General features: G+C 36.8%; 2 protein-coding genes across 3 annotated transcripts; one reads left to right on the plus strand and one right to left on the minus strand.

The window, feature by feature from the left end:
- Positions 1-681: 681 nt before the first annotated feature.
- On the plus strand, positions 682-7,962 carry LOC125215286 (ATP-dependent zinc metalloprotease FTSH 11, chloroplastic/mitochondrial-like). Its single transcript, XM_048116660.2, has 17 exons — positions 682-1,376; positions 1,464-1,617; positions 2,033-2,125; positions 2,260-2,348; positions 2,519-2,642; positions 2,857-2,976; positions 3,058-3,108; positions 3,255-3,316; positions 3,559-3,616; positions 4,251-4,376; positions 4,458-4,538; positions 5,128-5,257; positions 5,568-5,716; positions 6,132-6,413; positions 6,577-6,666; positions 6,756-6,809; positions 7,556-7,962. Exons 1-17 carry the CDS (start codon positions 913-915, stop codon positions 7,709-7,711), a joined length of 2,283 nt encoding a protein of 760 aa, XP_047972617.1. The 5' UTR covers positions 682-912; the 3' UTR covers positions 7,712-7,962.
- An 868-nt stretch (positions 7,963-8,830) lies between these two features.
- On the minus strand, positions 8,831-14,394 carry LOC148930619 (uncharacterized). Of its 2 annotated transcripts, none has more exons than XM_089067809.1 (2): positions 13,021-14,394; positions 8,831-10,542 (listed from the first exon to the last, which is right to left on the minus strand). In XM_089067809.1, exon 2 carries the CDS (start codon positions 10,498-10,500, stop codon positions 8,974-8,976), a length of 1,527 nt encoding a protein of 508 aa, XP_088923935.1. In that variant the 5' UTR covers positions 10,501-10,542; positions 13,021-14,394; the 3' UTR covers positions 8,831-8,973. The 2 variants fall into 2 exon arrangements, with proteins under 2 accessions (XP_088923935.1, XP_088923934.1); XM_089067808.1 differs by having other exon boundaries at positions 8,831-10,552; positions 12,531-14,394.
- Between the last annotated feature and the right edge of the window lie 71 nt (positions 14,395-14,465).

Below are 14,465 nucleotides of genomic sequence, written 5' to 3' on the forward strand. Positions count from 1 at the left end.
TTTCAATTCTTCCTCAATTGGCATGAAGAATACGGACCCTACTTCAATTGTAAGTCCCCAATAATTAATTAGTGAAGGTGAACACCATAATTTCCCCAATTGAACCAAGAACTGTTCAATTCTTTCATAGTGAACACGCTTAGAGGAGAAACATCTTATCACGCCTGATAAGCTATTGTCACACTAACTAGCTAATTAGGCGCAACCTCTTCATCAAACATATTCCTCTTTTTTGCTATTCAATTTATTAGGGAAGAAACGTCTTATCAATCCTTGGTAATTTATTGTCTCACCAACTAGACAACTTGATGCAAGTTCTGATTGGGCATATTCCTCCTGTTGCTATTGAACTTACACGAGAAGAAATATCGGTCTTTGACCAACCGTAATTTAAATGAAAATCCATGTTCCTCACCGAATAGATTCTTCCTTTCACTCTTCATTTTAGGAGGAGAAACATGAATTGCACTTAATCATTTTGATAACTTATATAATTATGAAATTTTCTTACATCCGAAAATCGGAGCATCCAACTTGTTTCTATACACCTTTTCTTTTTCCACATGAAATAAATTAAAATAATTAAATTATTTTCATCTTTATCCTATTATCTGAATAATCATCATTAAATTTCTGAATGAAATAGTTTTTGAAAGTAACTTAAACTACTCCATTAATGATAGTATCGTTTTGTATGAATTTCCCAAGTCACAATAGTACTCCATTAGCATGGTGATATGCTGACCCTCACCCTCTCATCTCCTCTCTCGTTGTTCCGATTCGAATCTTGTGAGAGTGAGGAAGATACAATGCACACGCCACACTTTCCTGCGCATGCTTCATCGTCCTAACCCTCAATTTCTACGCCAAATCTCCAAAAAATCCACTCTTTGAATCTTTCAAGCACCAACAATGTCAATGTCAATATCACTTCAGGCCTCTATCATCTGCAAGCACTCAATCCCCCAATCAAACCCTCTCCTCCTCTGCCTCTCCCCTCAACTTTTTCATTTCCCCAAAAGATCAATCGGCAGCTCCGCCAAATCATCCTCCCCCCTCAGGTCAAAATTCTTGCGGCATCGCTCCTTCTGCGCCTTGAATTCCGAAAATTCAACCGAATCGACTAGTGGTAGTGATTCCGGAGAAGCGGCCGGCGATGTGAAGAATGGAAGAAGGCTGCCGATTGTTGTTCTTCTGGTCGGGATTTTTGCGAGGCTGAGAGAGGGGTTCGAGAAGCTTCTGTATTCGGATTGGTTCAGCTGGTGGCCGTTTTGGAGGAAGGAGAAGCAGTTGGAGAGGTTGATTGCAGAGGCTGATTCCAATCCCAAGGATGCTGCTAAACAGAGCGCTCTTTTAGTGGAGCTCAATAAGCACAGGTTGCCAAAATTGTTTATGATATACTAACAGCTGTGAAATCATATGTAATGTGAGTTGAACAATGTCGTCTATTCTTGTTTCTGTAGTCCGGAGGCTGTCATCCAGCGTTTTGAACAGAGGGCGCATGCGGTAGACAGCAGAGGAGTAGCTGAGTATCTCCGAGCACTAGTTTCCACTGATGCGATCGCTGAGTACTTGCCCGATGAGCAATCTGGAAAACCTTCTAGTCTTCCTTTTCTGGTACGCGTCTTTAACTTTGTAGCACATAATATATCATTTAGAGTGGCCAAGATAGTTTTCGTCATTGCTCGTTCCTTTCTAAATAGTTTGAATTAGGAAACAATCGCATATTCTTCTCCACATGGATGTTTTAGTTAATTGGGGAGAATGCCAAGATACAGTAGGATCAGGAGACAGGAACAATTAATGTTGATTGAAGTTGGGTTTTTATGGGGAAGCATGTGCCAATTCATTATCTTGTTTGTATGTGGAATGTATTTTTCGGACTAAAAGATCTAAAAAGTTTAGCGAACGATTTGAAGTTCATTGTTGCTAAACAAACACAATTCTTTGTAGTTTGTAGAATGTCCCTTGTAACATTGTATTTTGCACACAATTCTAGTGTCTTGGACTAACTATTGAATATTTTTCATAGTTGCAAGAGCTAAAACAGCGAGCATCAGAGAATGAGGATGAGCCTTTCGCTAACCCTGGGGTGTCCGACAAACAGCCGTTACATGTTATGGTGGTACGTCAGAAAGAGATCTTCCAAAAATGCAGGGATCAGTTATTAGAATCATAGAATGTTTGAATATTCTATACTTTCATATTTCAACTATGCACCCTTTTTTTTAACTCTTAACACCTTCTTTTGAACTGCAGGTGGACTCGAAAATGTCAAGCAGATCATCCCGTTTTGCACAAGAAGTTATATCAACTATTGTGTTCACTGTTGCTGTTGGTCTTGTCTGGTATGAACTTTACTTGCACTTCAATACGAAATTCGAATTGATGTCTTCTGATGTCATTGCTTGTTTCTGGTTCACTTTGTTGGATGAAAAGGTCGATATGATAAAGTGTAGAACTTAGATATTCATCTTACTCTTATTCCTCGGACACTGACATATTTGTGTTTATTAAGGATAATGGGTGCAGCTGCACTTCAGAAGTATATTGGCGGCTTAGGTGGGATTGGAACTCCTGGAGTCGGTTCTAGTTCCTCGTATGCCCCAAAAGATTTGAATAAAGAAATAATGCCAGAAAAAGTAAGTCTTTCTAGATCAATTACTTTCATGTGGCTTCGGCTGTTCAATTTTTTCGTAGCACATTATCATAAGTGAATTGTTTGTTTGATAAAATATTGCATTGAAGCTCGTGTTTTTACTTTAGTTGGTTAGCTGAATGGTTTATTTGACAAGTGTACAACTGCTTTTTATTTGATATAAAGCACAATATAACTTTTAAAAAGTACTGTGGCAGAATGTTAAGACATTTAAAGACGTTAAAGGCTGTGATGAGGCTAAAGAAGAGCTCGAGGAAGTTGTGGAGTATCTAAGAAACCCTTCAAAGTTCACTCGATTAGGAGGGAAATTACCTAAGGTTTGTCGTTTGAAAAAAAAGGAATTATCTTTTCAATCTCATTTTCATCGCTCAGTCCTGTAAGAGGCATTTGAATTTCAGGGAATTCTTCTGACCGGATCTCCTGGAACTGGGAAAACTCTACTTGCCAAGGTATGCCAGTCTATATCGTGATGAAATATCTGTTTACTCTTCGAATCGTCCTCGTACCAAGCAACAAAAAGTGCCCTCCCAGTGAAGGCCCCTGAGTATGACTGATATTATTCTTTTCTAATTATTGTGTTTTCTGTAACTTGAAGGCTATAGCTGGAGAGGCCGGGGTACCTTTCTTTTACCGAGCAGGCTCTGAGTTTGAAGAAATGTAAGGGCTTGTGAAAGCAGTTGGATTTATTTTCTTTCTCACGATAACATAATGATTAATAGTACTGTGCAGATTCATCTTTATAGCCACAAGGCTAATGATCTAAGCAAGTTTTTAATATTTTCAGTTTCTAATTGGCTAGCAGTGATACTGGATTTTGTATGTCCAAGATTTTAAGAATTTTCAATATCAGATATCCCGATACTTGGGTAGAAAATTTACCAATCTTTTTCCCATGATAGGTTTGTGGGTGTTGGTGCTCGCCGCGTAAGATCCCTGTTTCAGGCAGCCAAGAAGAAGGTACAGTGCTTATTCTTCCTGTTCATTCTGGTCATTGAACATCACTAAGTTGTTTATGTTGATGAATTATGCTAGATGGCGACAAGGTTTGGTCCTTAATAAACATAATGGAGAATTGTTTTCTCTGTGGCTCAGATTTTTTTGCTAAAACTACACTCATCGGTAGATAGATTTTGTCATTTCTCCATGACACATATTTTGGTTAATTATTATTTTGTGGATTAATCTTATTTTTCTCGTTCAAGAATCAATATCATCTTGAATAGACAGAATGGTTGAATTATAGTTTTGAATTCATGATGACTATGGATCTTGAATTTATTTCAGTGTGAACATAAATCTTTTTTTTGTAGAATAGATGGACCTCTGCCCCCACCTTACTTCAGGCGTTTCTTTTGGGCAGGGGATTTAAGAAAGTGGTATTTAGTGAATAGTGAGTTAAGTTGAGAGAGAATCAAGTAGGTGAGAAAATAAAATAAGAGAGAGAAATGAGAGGAAAGTAGGAGAGAGAATAGATGGAATACTCAAGTAATGTTGGAAGGAGGGAGTACTTGGTTATTTCTTTCAAGTTTATATCATGAAGTGTATTATCGTTTTTATATCCTCAGTTATCTGAGTTTGTTTATGCATTTAGGCTCCATGCATCGTATTCATTGATGAGATTGATGCTGTTGGGTCTACCCGCAAGCAGTGGGAAGGTCATACAAAAAAAACACTGCATCAATTACTCGTAGAAATGGATGGATTTGAACAGAATGAGGTAAATTCACATAAAGAAGAATCATACTTTCCAAGCGTGTCAAACGCTTTCTAATGGGATCGCAATATGAACTTCTTACAGGGGATTATTGTTATGGCGGCGACCAATTTGCCTGACATACTTGATCCAGCTTTAACAAGACCTGGTAGATTTGACAGGCATGTAAGTATATTTTCACTTATTAGACATTGGTTGATACTGGAATCGGTCCATCATTATCTATTGTGCCTAAGTAGTATTTCTCCAAGTATTATAGTCTGAAATTAGTTGAAAATTATGACAATGCTGGAACAAATTTACCGGTTGTAGACATACCAACATTTTCGGCCTGAAACAAAGTGAATCAGTACATGATCATGGCGATCCATACATGTGTTTTAGGCCCAATATGATTCCTATTCTTACTAGGATTAAGGCTCGCTATAATGTCCATACATAGCTGTTATATTCGTGATTACTTGTGCGTTGATTTCCCAGCAAACATCTGGTGTTGCCAACTTGCTAATAGTTTCAACTTTTCCAAGAGAATAGTATCTGAAGATATAGGCAGCACTCGACTAAATAAAAGAAGGATGTCTGACTAAAGGATATAGCATTTTTTTTACTACTAAGGAAACTATATAACAAGTTTATTTCCTTATTTGGCTATGTTGGGCCTACTTTTGTCTTTAAAAAAATTTCTTGCTTTTGTTCTGTTATTCAAGTGTTTTCATGCCTTGAATTGAATCTGATCTAGAAGATCTGTTTCTAGATTGTCGTTCCTAGCCCAGATCTCCGGGGTCGTGAAGAGATATTGGAGCTCTATTTACAAGATAAACCTTTGGGGAATGATGTTGATGTAAACTCAATTGCACGTGGTACTCCAGGATTTAATGGAGCAGGCAAGTTGCAGTCAGTTGTTTTTCAATATTTGTTAAATTAATGATGATTTAAATGCGGATATATAGCCCAAAAGCATATACCAAATATTATTATATTTCAGTGTTATTTCTCCTTTAAATTTATGATACGTCTAAAATCAACAATACTCAACCAATTTTGCTCAAGGTGTCTTGGGGTTCTCTATAGATCATTTCATGATTATTTTAATCGACAAAAACATAAGAAAAGGACATCTAGTAGGATATATGCCATATTTTCCTTACAAAATTATGGTTACGAGACCTAACTCAAGTCCTTTCTGGTCAACAGATCTTGCCAATTTGGTTAATATTGCAGCCATTAAAGCTGCCGTGGAAGGTGCAGAGAAGTTGAATGCAGCACAGTTAGAGTTTGCCAAAGACAGGATAATGATGGGAACTGAAAGGAAGACGATGTTTCTATCAGAAGATTCGAAGAAGGTTTTACTTATCTCTTTCATGTGTTCTTTATTTTCTTTGTGATCATTTGGTAGTGTGTGCGTTCTCACTGAAATTCTTATGTTTATTACCTTCCCCATCGGCCCATCTTGTTTTTAATTAATTGTACACTTATCGTTGGTAAACCCAACATATGATCTTTTTTCTCTATATGCTGAATAAATTTCTTTATGCACCAAACATGAAGGTTCTGTTGGGAAATAAGCACAAGTAATCACAACCATAATCGAAATAATCACATGAATTGTTTACCTAGTTCGATACAATATGCATCTACACCTCGGGGCGATGCTAGGGATTTCACTATATAATTTTTTGGATACAGCTTACAATTGGATAAATGATCTCTCTGTGCTGTTTTTTATGTTAGTTGTCTAATTTACCTAGTTGATTTCAGCTTACTGCATATCATGAGAGTGGCCATGCTATCGTTGCCTTGAACACCGAAGGTGCACATCCAATCCACAAAGCAACAATTATGCCACGGGGATCTGCTTTGGGCATGGTCACCCAGCTTCCTTCTAACGACGAGACTTCAATCAGCAAGAAGCAACTGCTGGCGCGTCTTGATGTTTGTATGGGGGGAAGAGTGGCAGAAGAGCTTATCTTTGGCAAGGAGCATGTGACTACCGGAGCGAGTAGTGATCTCAACACAGCGACCAAGCTTGCTCAGTATATGGTATTTCCCATAACACATTACCTAGGCTGTGAAATGTACACATTTGGATGCAATATTTCTCATCTTCACTTGCAAAGGAAAATCTGATTTTCTTACAATTTATTTTTATGTGATATACAGTTCTGACAAGAGTAAAACCGTCCTTTTTCTTCTTTTTTCCTAGGTATCAAGTTGTGGGATGAGTGATGAAATTGGACCAGTTCATATTAAGGAAAGACCTAGTTCAGAAATGCAATCTCGTATTGACGCAGAAGTATGCTTCTGTTATGTTATCTCTTGCATTGCATTTAGTAAGCTATATAGTACAGTATTTCCATATTAAATTTTCCTTCGGTTTCTCAGGTTGTCAAACTATTGCGGGAGGCTTATAATCGTGTAAAAGCCCTGCTGAAAAAGGTTAGCTTACATTGCAGGACATGTTTTTTTTTCTGCATGAGACTCAAGATAGCGGTGTTAAGTGTAGAGAGAATAAAGTATGAGAGTGAATAAAGTAGATAAGTAAAATGAGAATAAAGTAAGAGAGATTAACGACTCATTTAACTTGGTTGAGAAAAATTATTGACTCATTGACTAACTTTGGACAAAGATGGTATTTTTCAAGTGTCACTCTTTTTTAGTTTTTACAAACTCCCTAGTCCCACTCTAAGTGACATATTTTTTTTCTTCAGATGTCCCCACTCTAATTGACACACTTTCTAATATAGAAACATCATCATCTCTACTTTATTCTCTCTATACTCAACTCACAAAACAAAACTGTATAAAAACCCGTGCCAAATTAGAATAGCTCCACTTAGAGTGGGATAGAGGGAGTATAATATATATAGCATCATTTGTATTCATGCTTAAAATATAATAGCAGCCACAAAACTGTAAAAGTATACTATTTCCAACTCATTCTAAGTGAAACATTTCATATTCGTAACAAAAATTTATGCAATGTTGTTTTATGAGTTTAAATGGAGAGAGTATAGAGAGCGATGTTTAGGAAACGTGCATCCCCAAAAGAAAAATGTGTCATTTTGAATAAGACGGATGGAGTACAGTAGGATTTATGCATATTCCATTACTATGCTGAGTGGCCATTACTTGATTTTACATTTGTTTATGCAATGTTGAATCTGGTGAAAAACTTGTTGCAGCATGAGAAGGCGTTACATGCTCTTGCAAATGCACTTTTGGAGTACGAGACTCTTAACGCGGAAGAGATAAAGCGTATACTTGTACCTTACAGTGGAGCTGAGTTATTCGTGGAGCCGGAGCAGCAGCAGGCGGAAGAGGAGCTCGTATTGGCTTAAAGCATGGGTCCCTAATGGGAGAGTTGTGTACAGAGGAAGGAAGGGTATAATTAGCTCATTAGCATTCAACATACTTAATTTAACCAATTTAAATCTCATCCCAGAATTTTTTTGTTCTAGTTGAAGTTGGATTAACTATACAAAATTGAAAGGTAGGTCAAATTACATTGGAAAATTGTACCCTGAAATTGGGAGATTTTGGATATAATTTATACTATGAAATACAGATTTATGGGATTTCTGTTTGCTGAGATATGTATTCTTTTTTCTCTAACCATTCCCATGTGTTATTCACTGACTCAAATTTATAAGGACATTAAAATATTCCTTGATAAAGCTATCATATAGTAGTATGATGGTATTCTTATTGAGAAACACAGTTCACATAAAAAATTATTCTTTTTAACACTTTTTTTTGTATAAATAACCTTGAACTTTAGCTATTATCAATCCTTGACTTCTTTTTTCATTATAGGAGTAATTTTTTTATCTCACAGTATCTTTTATGTTTACATAAACAAAAAAGTGAAATAAAATGAAATTTAGACACATCTTGATTAAAAAAAAAAAAAGCAATTCAGACTAGTGAAGAAGAACAAGTCAATACCAACAACATTTCACAAATAGATAATAAGTAGCTTCCAAAATCAAGCCAGTTTTCCATTTTCCCTCAAGAGCTTCGACTTATATATCCTCCACATAAAAATACAAATGAAAAAAAATAGGAAACCAACAAATGAATGAACGAATGACAAAACCTCAGACTCAGCATATCCACATTTGAAAATAATGCAAAATCTGAGTATCAAGAATTGATGTACTTAACCTTGTTTGATCTTTAAGTAGTTTGATTGTCTGCTTTGCTACATTTTCCAGGTTTCTTAGGGGTTTGGATTCAACAGTTGATCAACAATGCAGGTAATTTTGTCAGCATTTCCACAAGCAAAAGCACTCTCTACGGAATTGAGGATTTGGAATTGAATCATTTGTTCGGTAAAAGTGATATAGTAGTAATTAATATGCAGTGTGTGTGTGTATGTGAATGTGCAGTGCGTGTGCAGGTGCCCAATTTTATAACTATTTGAAAATTCCAATTATCTACAAATTAAAAGACAATCCTTCAACATAAATGAATCATTTACTAGCTAATGAATTATCTATAAAGATCGGATAAATGATTTAATGTACCTAATTAATGAACAAATGATTTTCCAAAACAACAAATGTTCCGCGAAGGTTTCGAGCCTTCGACGTCCAGGTTACTAGCCCCAAGGCCCCCCCATGCCCCAACGTGGATCCGCCTCTGGTCCCGGCTGATAGTTTGTATACACGAAAGAATTGGAGCTAGGACCGGTAAAAGGCTGAAATCCTTGCTGATAGTCTGTATACTCGAAAGAACTAGGAGCGGTTTGGCCTGCTCCTGGGTTTTGAGCAGCTGCAGGATTTCTGTTGAGATCAAAAGCATTTTGACCGGTATAAGCCATTTCAGGAGCGGGTCCGTGCTGATAGTTTGAATACGCGAAAGAACTGGGACCGGCCTGACCTGCTCCTGGGTTTTGAGCAGCTGCAGCATTTCTGTTGAGATCAAAAGCATTTTGACCAGTATAAGCCGTTTCAGGGAAAGGTCCATGCTGATAGTTCGTATACACGAAAGAACTAGGACCGGTTTGGCCTGCTCCTGGGTTTTGAGCAGCTGCAGCATTTCTGTTGAGATCAAAAGCATATTGACCGGTATAAGCCATATCAGGAGCAGGTCCGTGTTGATAGTTTGAATACGCGAAAGAACTGGGACCGGTCTGACCTGCTCCTGGGTTTTGAGCAGCTGCAGCATTTCTGTTGAGATCAAAAGCATTTTGACCAGTATAAGCCGTTTCAGGAAAAGGTCCATGCTGATAGTTCGTATACACGAAAGAACTAGGACCGGTTTGGCCTGCTTCTGCAGCAGCTGCAGCATTTCCATTAGGATCACAAGCTTGCTCCCGTCGAACCCAAGGAATCGGTTGGGCTGATTTGGAAAATACCGGCGTTGCTATCTCCAAAGCCGTAAACGGCTTATCACAATTGCGACAAAGAAGAGTAAGGTTGCCATACACCTTAAGATACTCAAAATGGACATTGCATCCACGGCAGACAGTCCAAAAGGCATCGGATCTTTGGGTCCTGGCCTTCTTTGTAATTTTACTCCGCGACTGCCGGGTAGAAGTTGAACTAGAAGGACCAGCTGTATGTGCTGCAGCTGATGAACCGCCAGTGTGTCCTGGAACTTTCTTTTTACTTTTCCGGGGTGAAGCTGATGGAACATCCTGTTGACTTGGGCGAGTTTGTGCAGAATTCCATGCCCCGCTCGGTGCTGATGGACCACCGGTATGTGTTAGGACAGTCTTTTGGACTCCCCCATATCCCCTCCTTTGGTTATATGCCACCCTCTTTTCTTCATCGGATAGCAAATTCCAGGCTTCTGAAATGAGTTGAAATGCGCCATCGGCCCCAACAGAAGAATTTTTATCAGGGTGCAGCTTTAGTGCAAGCTTCCTGAACTGCTTTTTTATGGTATCGTGATCATCTGAAGGGTTCACACATAGCACTCGATACCAATCTACTTCCCCATCTATCTTCTCCCCAGATAGATACACATCCAATGTTGACAGCAGCTGTGTAATACCAGAAAGCTCTGGATATAAAGATTGAGCTTTCAGCGCTAACTTCTTTGCACCGAGATAATCCATCTGCTCTATCATGCTCTCAGCAATTGACTTTGCCCGGATTGCTTCATCTTTATTGGACTCCATATTTATTATATAAACAGGGTCAGAAAGAGCACTCAGTATAACCTGACAGCAGCTGAAGCAACCAACATGGAAAGAGAAGAGAAATTAAGTTGAGCTGAAACATGAGAAATATTAATTGTAGAATCAAATGTTAAACAACCCAGTCAAAACAAAGTGCCATACAAGCGCAAATTAGATCCTTAATACTTCAGTGCAACTGATGTGTGAATTCCAAAGTTCTCCAAATTTCCATTTTCAGTTAGATCAGTTTGATCTCAAGAAAGGATACGAAAAAATATACAGTAGCAGCAAACTGCGATATCTCAAGCAAATCAAGTAACGTCTGGCATTATAATTCAATTTCAAATCCTTTGTTCGGTAAAAATATTATACGGAATTGAATTGCAAGGAATTGATATGAAGCGAGTGTGCAATTTGTGTGCATTGTGTGTGTGAAGTGTGTGTAGTGTATGAAACTGCCCAAATATATAAGTATATGGAATTCCAATTTTCTACTTTTGATATGGACTTGCAAATTGTGGAACTGGGAGGAATTGGAGTTGTATTTAAATTCCAAATCCAAATATTTTGTGGTACCAAACATTGGATATGGAATTGAAACCTCCAATTCCAATTCCACATACCAAACAGAGCCTAAAAGTTGGGGGAAGTTTTGTCATTTCAAAATTGGATACTATTTTAGGGCACCCAGAAAAGGAATAGTTCGATGAATGAACTGACGAGCATTTTTGTTTACGTTTGGATTACATAAATATAATTCATTACACACGGGAATAAATGCCAGTGCATCAAGAGTTCCTTTCAAACACATATCGAATTTGGAAAGTTTCAAACAAGTACTCAGCTAACAAATTTAAACAGCAAAGTGGCCAAAAAGCAAACCATTTTAAACACGTTGGTAACAGCTAATTTTGTGCACAACTACCTAATTTGCGCGCGAATAATCTTGTTATAACGGCTAATTCATCAGTTCAAATTTTACGCACAACTAATGCATTTATAGTCAATACAGAACTAGTTCCTGTGACAATGAAATACTGATAATGACACAATGATTAGTCATTAACCAAAAAGAGATTGAAAGTTGGGAAAGTTTTATCATTACAAAATTGGATACTGTTTTAGAGCACTCTGAAAAGAAATTAGTACGATGTGTGAACTGATGAGCATTCTTTTTTATGTTTAGAATACATTAATTTAATTAATTACACCCGACATTTATATGCCAGTTCACCACGAGCTCCTTTCGAAGACGTGTTGGAAGTTGACTAGTTACAAACAAATACTCAGCTGCAAAAACAGCAAACCGTTTTAAACACATGTCAGTATCAGTTAATGCACGCTACTGTCTAATTTGCGCGCGAATAATCTATATTATAACAGCTAATTCAACAGTTCAAATTTTACGTGGAACTAATGCATCTATATTAATGTTTATCTTGCACAAATACACATTGATTCTATACGTGACTAAATATTTCATCGACTCAGATCATGTGCCACTAATGAATCGAACTTATATTGACTAATTCAAACAGTTCAATTCTCAGCCTTGACTAATTCATTTCATAAGAACTGTTTCTTATGCATCTACCAATGCATGAACACAAGAATGTGAACCACTCCAGCTGAAACGGAATTTTCATTTTCCAAGCACACCAAATTCAATTACTATAACATCAATCCATCGCGAAAGGCACATACAAAGAACATTAAAACCTGTACCACACAAGTCAATAAAGCACATTACTCCAAACCTAGTAAATTCTTCAGCATAAAATCCCTAATCACAGCACAGACCTAGAAAAACAGAAATCGTCTAAAGCAGCAAGCAGAACAGTTCAAAACCCTAGAAAGCAAAAACAAAAAACAAAATGATAGCACAAAAAACCGCAAGCAGTGGATCTGTATGATTAAACACACACATCAACTCTTACTCAATTTAACACATTAGTACAATTTAACACCAGAGATGAAAAGATCAACATAAAAATCAAAACTTAAACATGAGAAAATAGAAGAAGTATTACCAGTAAAGATGAGAACTTCAATCAGCTAGAGTTGAAAGCTCCTGCTTTGTGAACTTTCCTTGAAGAGCACCAAATTGAAAGGGAGGAGAAATCAAAAACTTTCTCAAAGAGAAAGGAGAATACTGAGATATTGAAGGTTGTGAATATTGAAGGGTTATCACAGGACTTTTATACTACAAAAATACTTCACTAGAGTTAATAATTAACCATGGTTATTACAAAATTTAGCTTAACCGGAGTTACTTTTTTAACTCTCTTTTTATTTTTGGAAAATTGCATTTAAATGCAAGATGACATGTAACTGGTTATTTTTGTCATTTTATAAATTTTCAAATAAAATGATTAATTTATGTAACAGGAAGAATAGTGAATTTAAAATTTTTCCACTAATTCTGAAAGATTCCTTTTCTTTGAATTAAAATAACTAATTCCATTGGCCTGGAACTATAAATTTATTAGAATCTGACTACCAAAAACTGACCAACTTAACTTTGTTTTGTATCTTTAACTTGTCTTTGGGTCTTCTGCTTTGCTGCTTTTTCCAGGTTTCTTAGGGGTTTGGATTCAACGGCTGATCAACAATGCAGACGATTTTTTCAGCATTTCCATAAGCAAAACCACTGTCAGTTTGTGACCAGCTCTTACGATTTTGTTGTCCAAAAAGCATCTGAAAATAGATTATAAATAGCCCCATTAGCAACATCACTATAGTTGACAAGTTCTAGTCCCAAAATCATATAGGAAAATATAAGGGTCTCAGAAAAGCTAAAGATTGCAACAGTTGATACATGCAAAAAAAGTGATAATGATCCACAAAAAGGTTCAAGTGTTTAACTCATCAGGTAGAACATCCCAGAGTCCATTGTAGGCAAAGCCCGTGTTGTTAGGAGCGCACCGAGGCAATTTGGTAATAATCTGGAGCGCGCTCCCCACGAATCAGGGCGCACTAATGAGTCATCAGATTAAGTTCTTAACAGGTGGATGAGAACATGAGAGTAAAATTTTACAGACTTAGATATTACTGAGTAATAATTACTTGAGATGGTCTACCTCATTGTACATACCAAAAGAGGCCATACAATTAATATACTAATTAATACCATTCTAATTAATACTATTATAATTATTATAAAAGTTTTCTTCTAATTACTTTCATATAAGAATATTAAAAGTTACATTATTAGAGGTGCAAATAACATTAAATGAGTGTAATTACTAACACAACTATTATAATTAGTATCCTTAAAAAAGTCACAGGTGTAATTTGCTGTTTCTAAATTTGGCAAATGATAATAAATAACAATTCTCAAAGCCAAATCGTTGCTGAGGAGGATAATAATTACCTGAAGATATTTGACAGGCACCATACCTCCAAAAATTGGAATCTGATGCATTGTGCATTGGATGTCCAGTAGCATAATCAAATCAGTGGTAATTTCCTTCTTAGGATACGTTAAAACTTTATTAGAAGTACTTACAGCTGAAAACTGTAGGCACACAACTGAAGGGAAGGAATGACAACCCAAAACTACGGGGTGTGCTTTGATTAAAATACAGTCCATCAGTATAAAACAACAATTTTTTTTTTTTTTTTTTGCATTACTTTCATTGATAAAAACACAGATTGTGCAGAGTTGTGCCCTGGAACAACAGTATAGTCAGGTAAATGACTTAAAGTAAGAATGTTGTATAATAGCAAAACACATTCATTAATAAACAAACAAAAGGGGGGTTTTGTCAAAGAAAATAGATGAACAGCAAGGATACACAGGTCAGGACATCCCACTACTAATAACATAACTAATTTCTGTTACCACCATGTCATTTGCACATTGTTGTTCGGCCTATACTTATCCCCGTAAAGCATTTGCCTCAGTTAATCTATATATTGGAGTCGCTTAGCTTCTTCAGAATCTCCCTTTGAGTATTGAGCAC

Source organism: Salvia hispanica, chromosome 3, assembly GCF_029641045.1.
Source record: "Salvia hispanica isolate PSC_SH4W2 chromosome 3, Shi_PSC_v1, whole genome shotgun sequence".
Classification (NCBI taxonomy): domain Eukaryota; kingdom Viridiplantae; phylum Streptophyta; class Magnoliopsida; order Lamiales; family Lamiaceae; genus Salvia; species Salvia hispanica.

What these genes read in the sequence shown, in the direction of transcription:
- LOC125215286 (XM_048116660.2), top strand. Translation starts at nt 913, where the DNA reads ATGTCAATGTCAATATCACTTCAGGCCTCTATCATCTGCAAGCACTCA. An exon ending in GTTGCTGTTGGTCTTGTCTG is followed by an intron (nt 2,349 to 2,518) that starts GTATGAACTTTA and finishes GTGTTTATTAAG; the next exon opens with GATAATGGGTGCAGCTGCAC. An exon ending in GGAAAACTCTACTTGCCAAG is followed by an intron (nt 3,109 to 3,254) that starts GTATGCCAGTCT and finishes TGTAACTTGAAG; the next exon opens with GCTATAGCTGGAGAGGCCGG.
- LOC148930619 (XM_089067809.1), bottom strand. Translation starts at nt 10,500, where the DNA reads ATGGAGTCCAATAAAGATGAAGCAATCCGGGCAAAGTCAATTGCTGAG.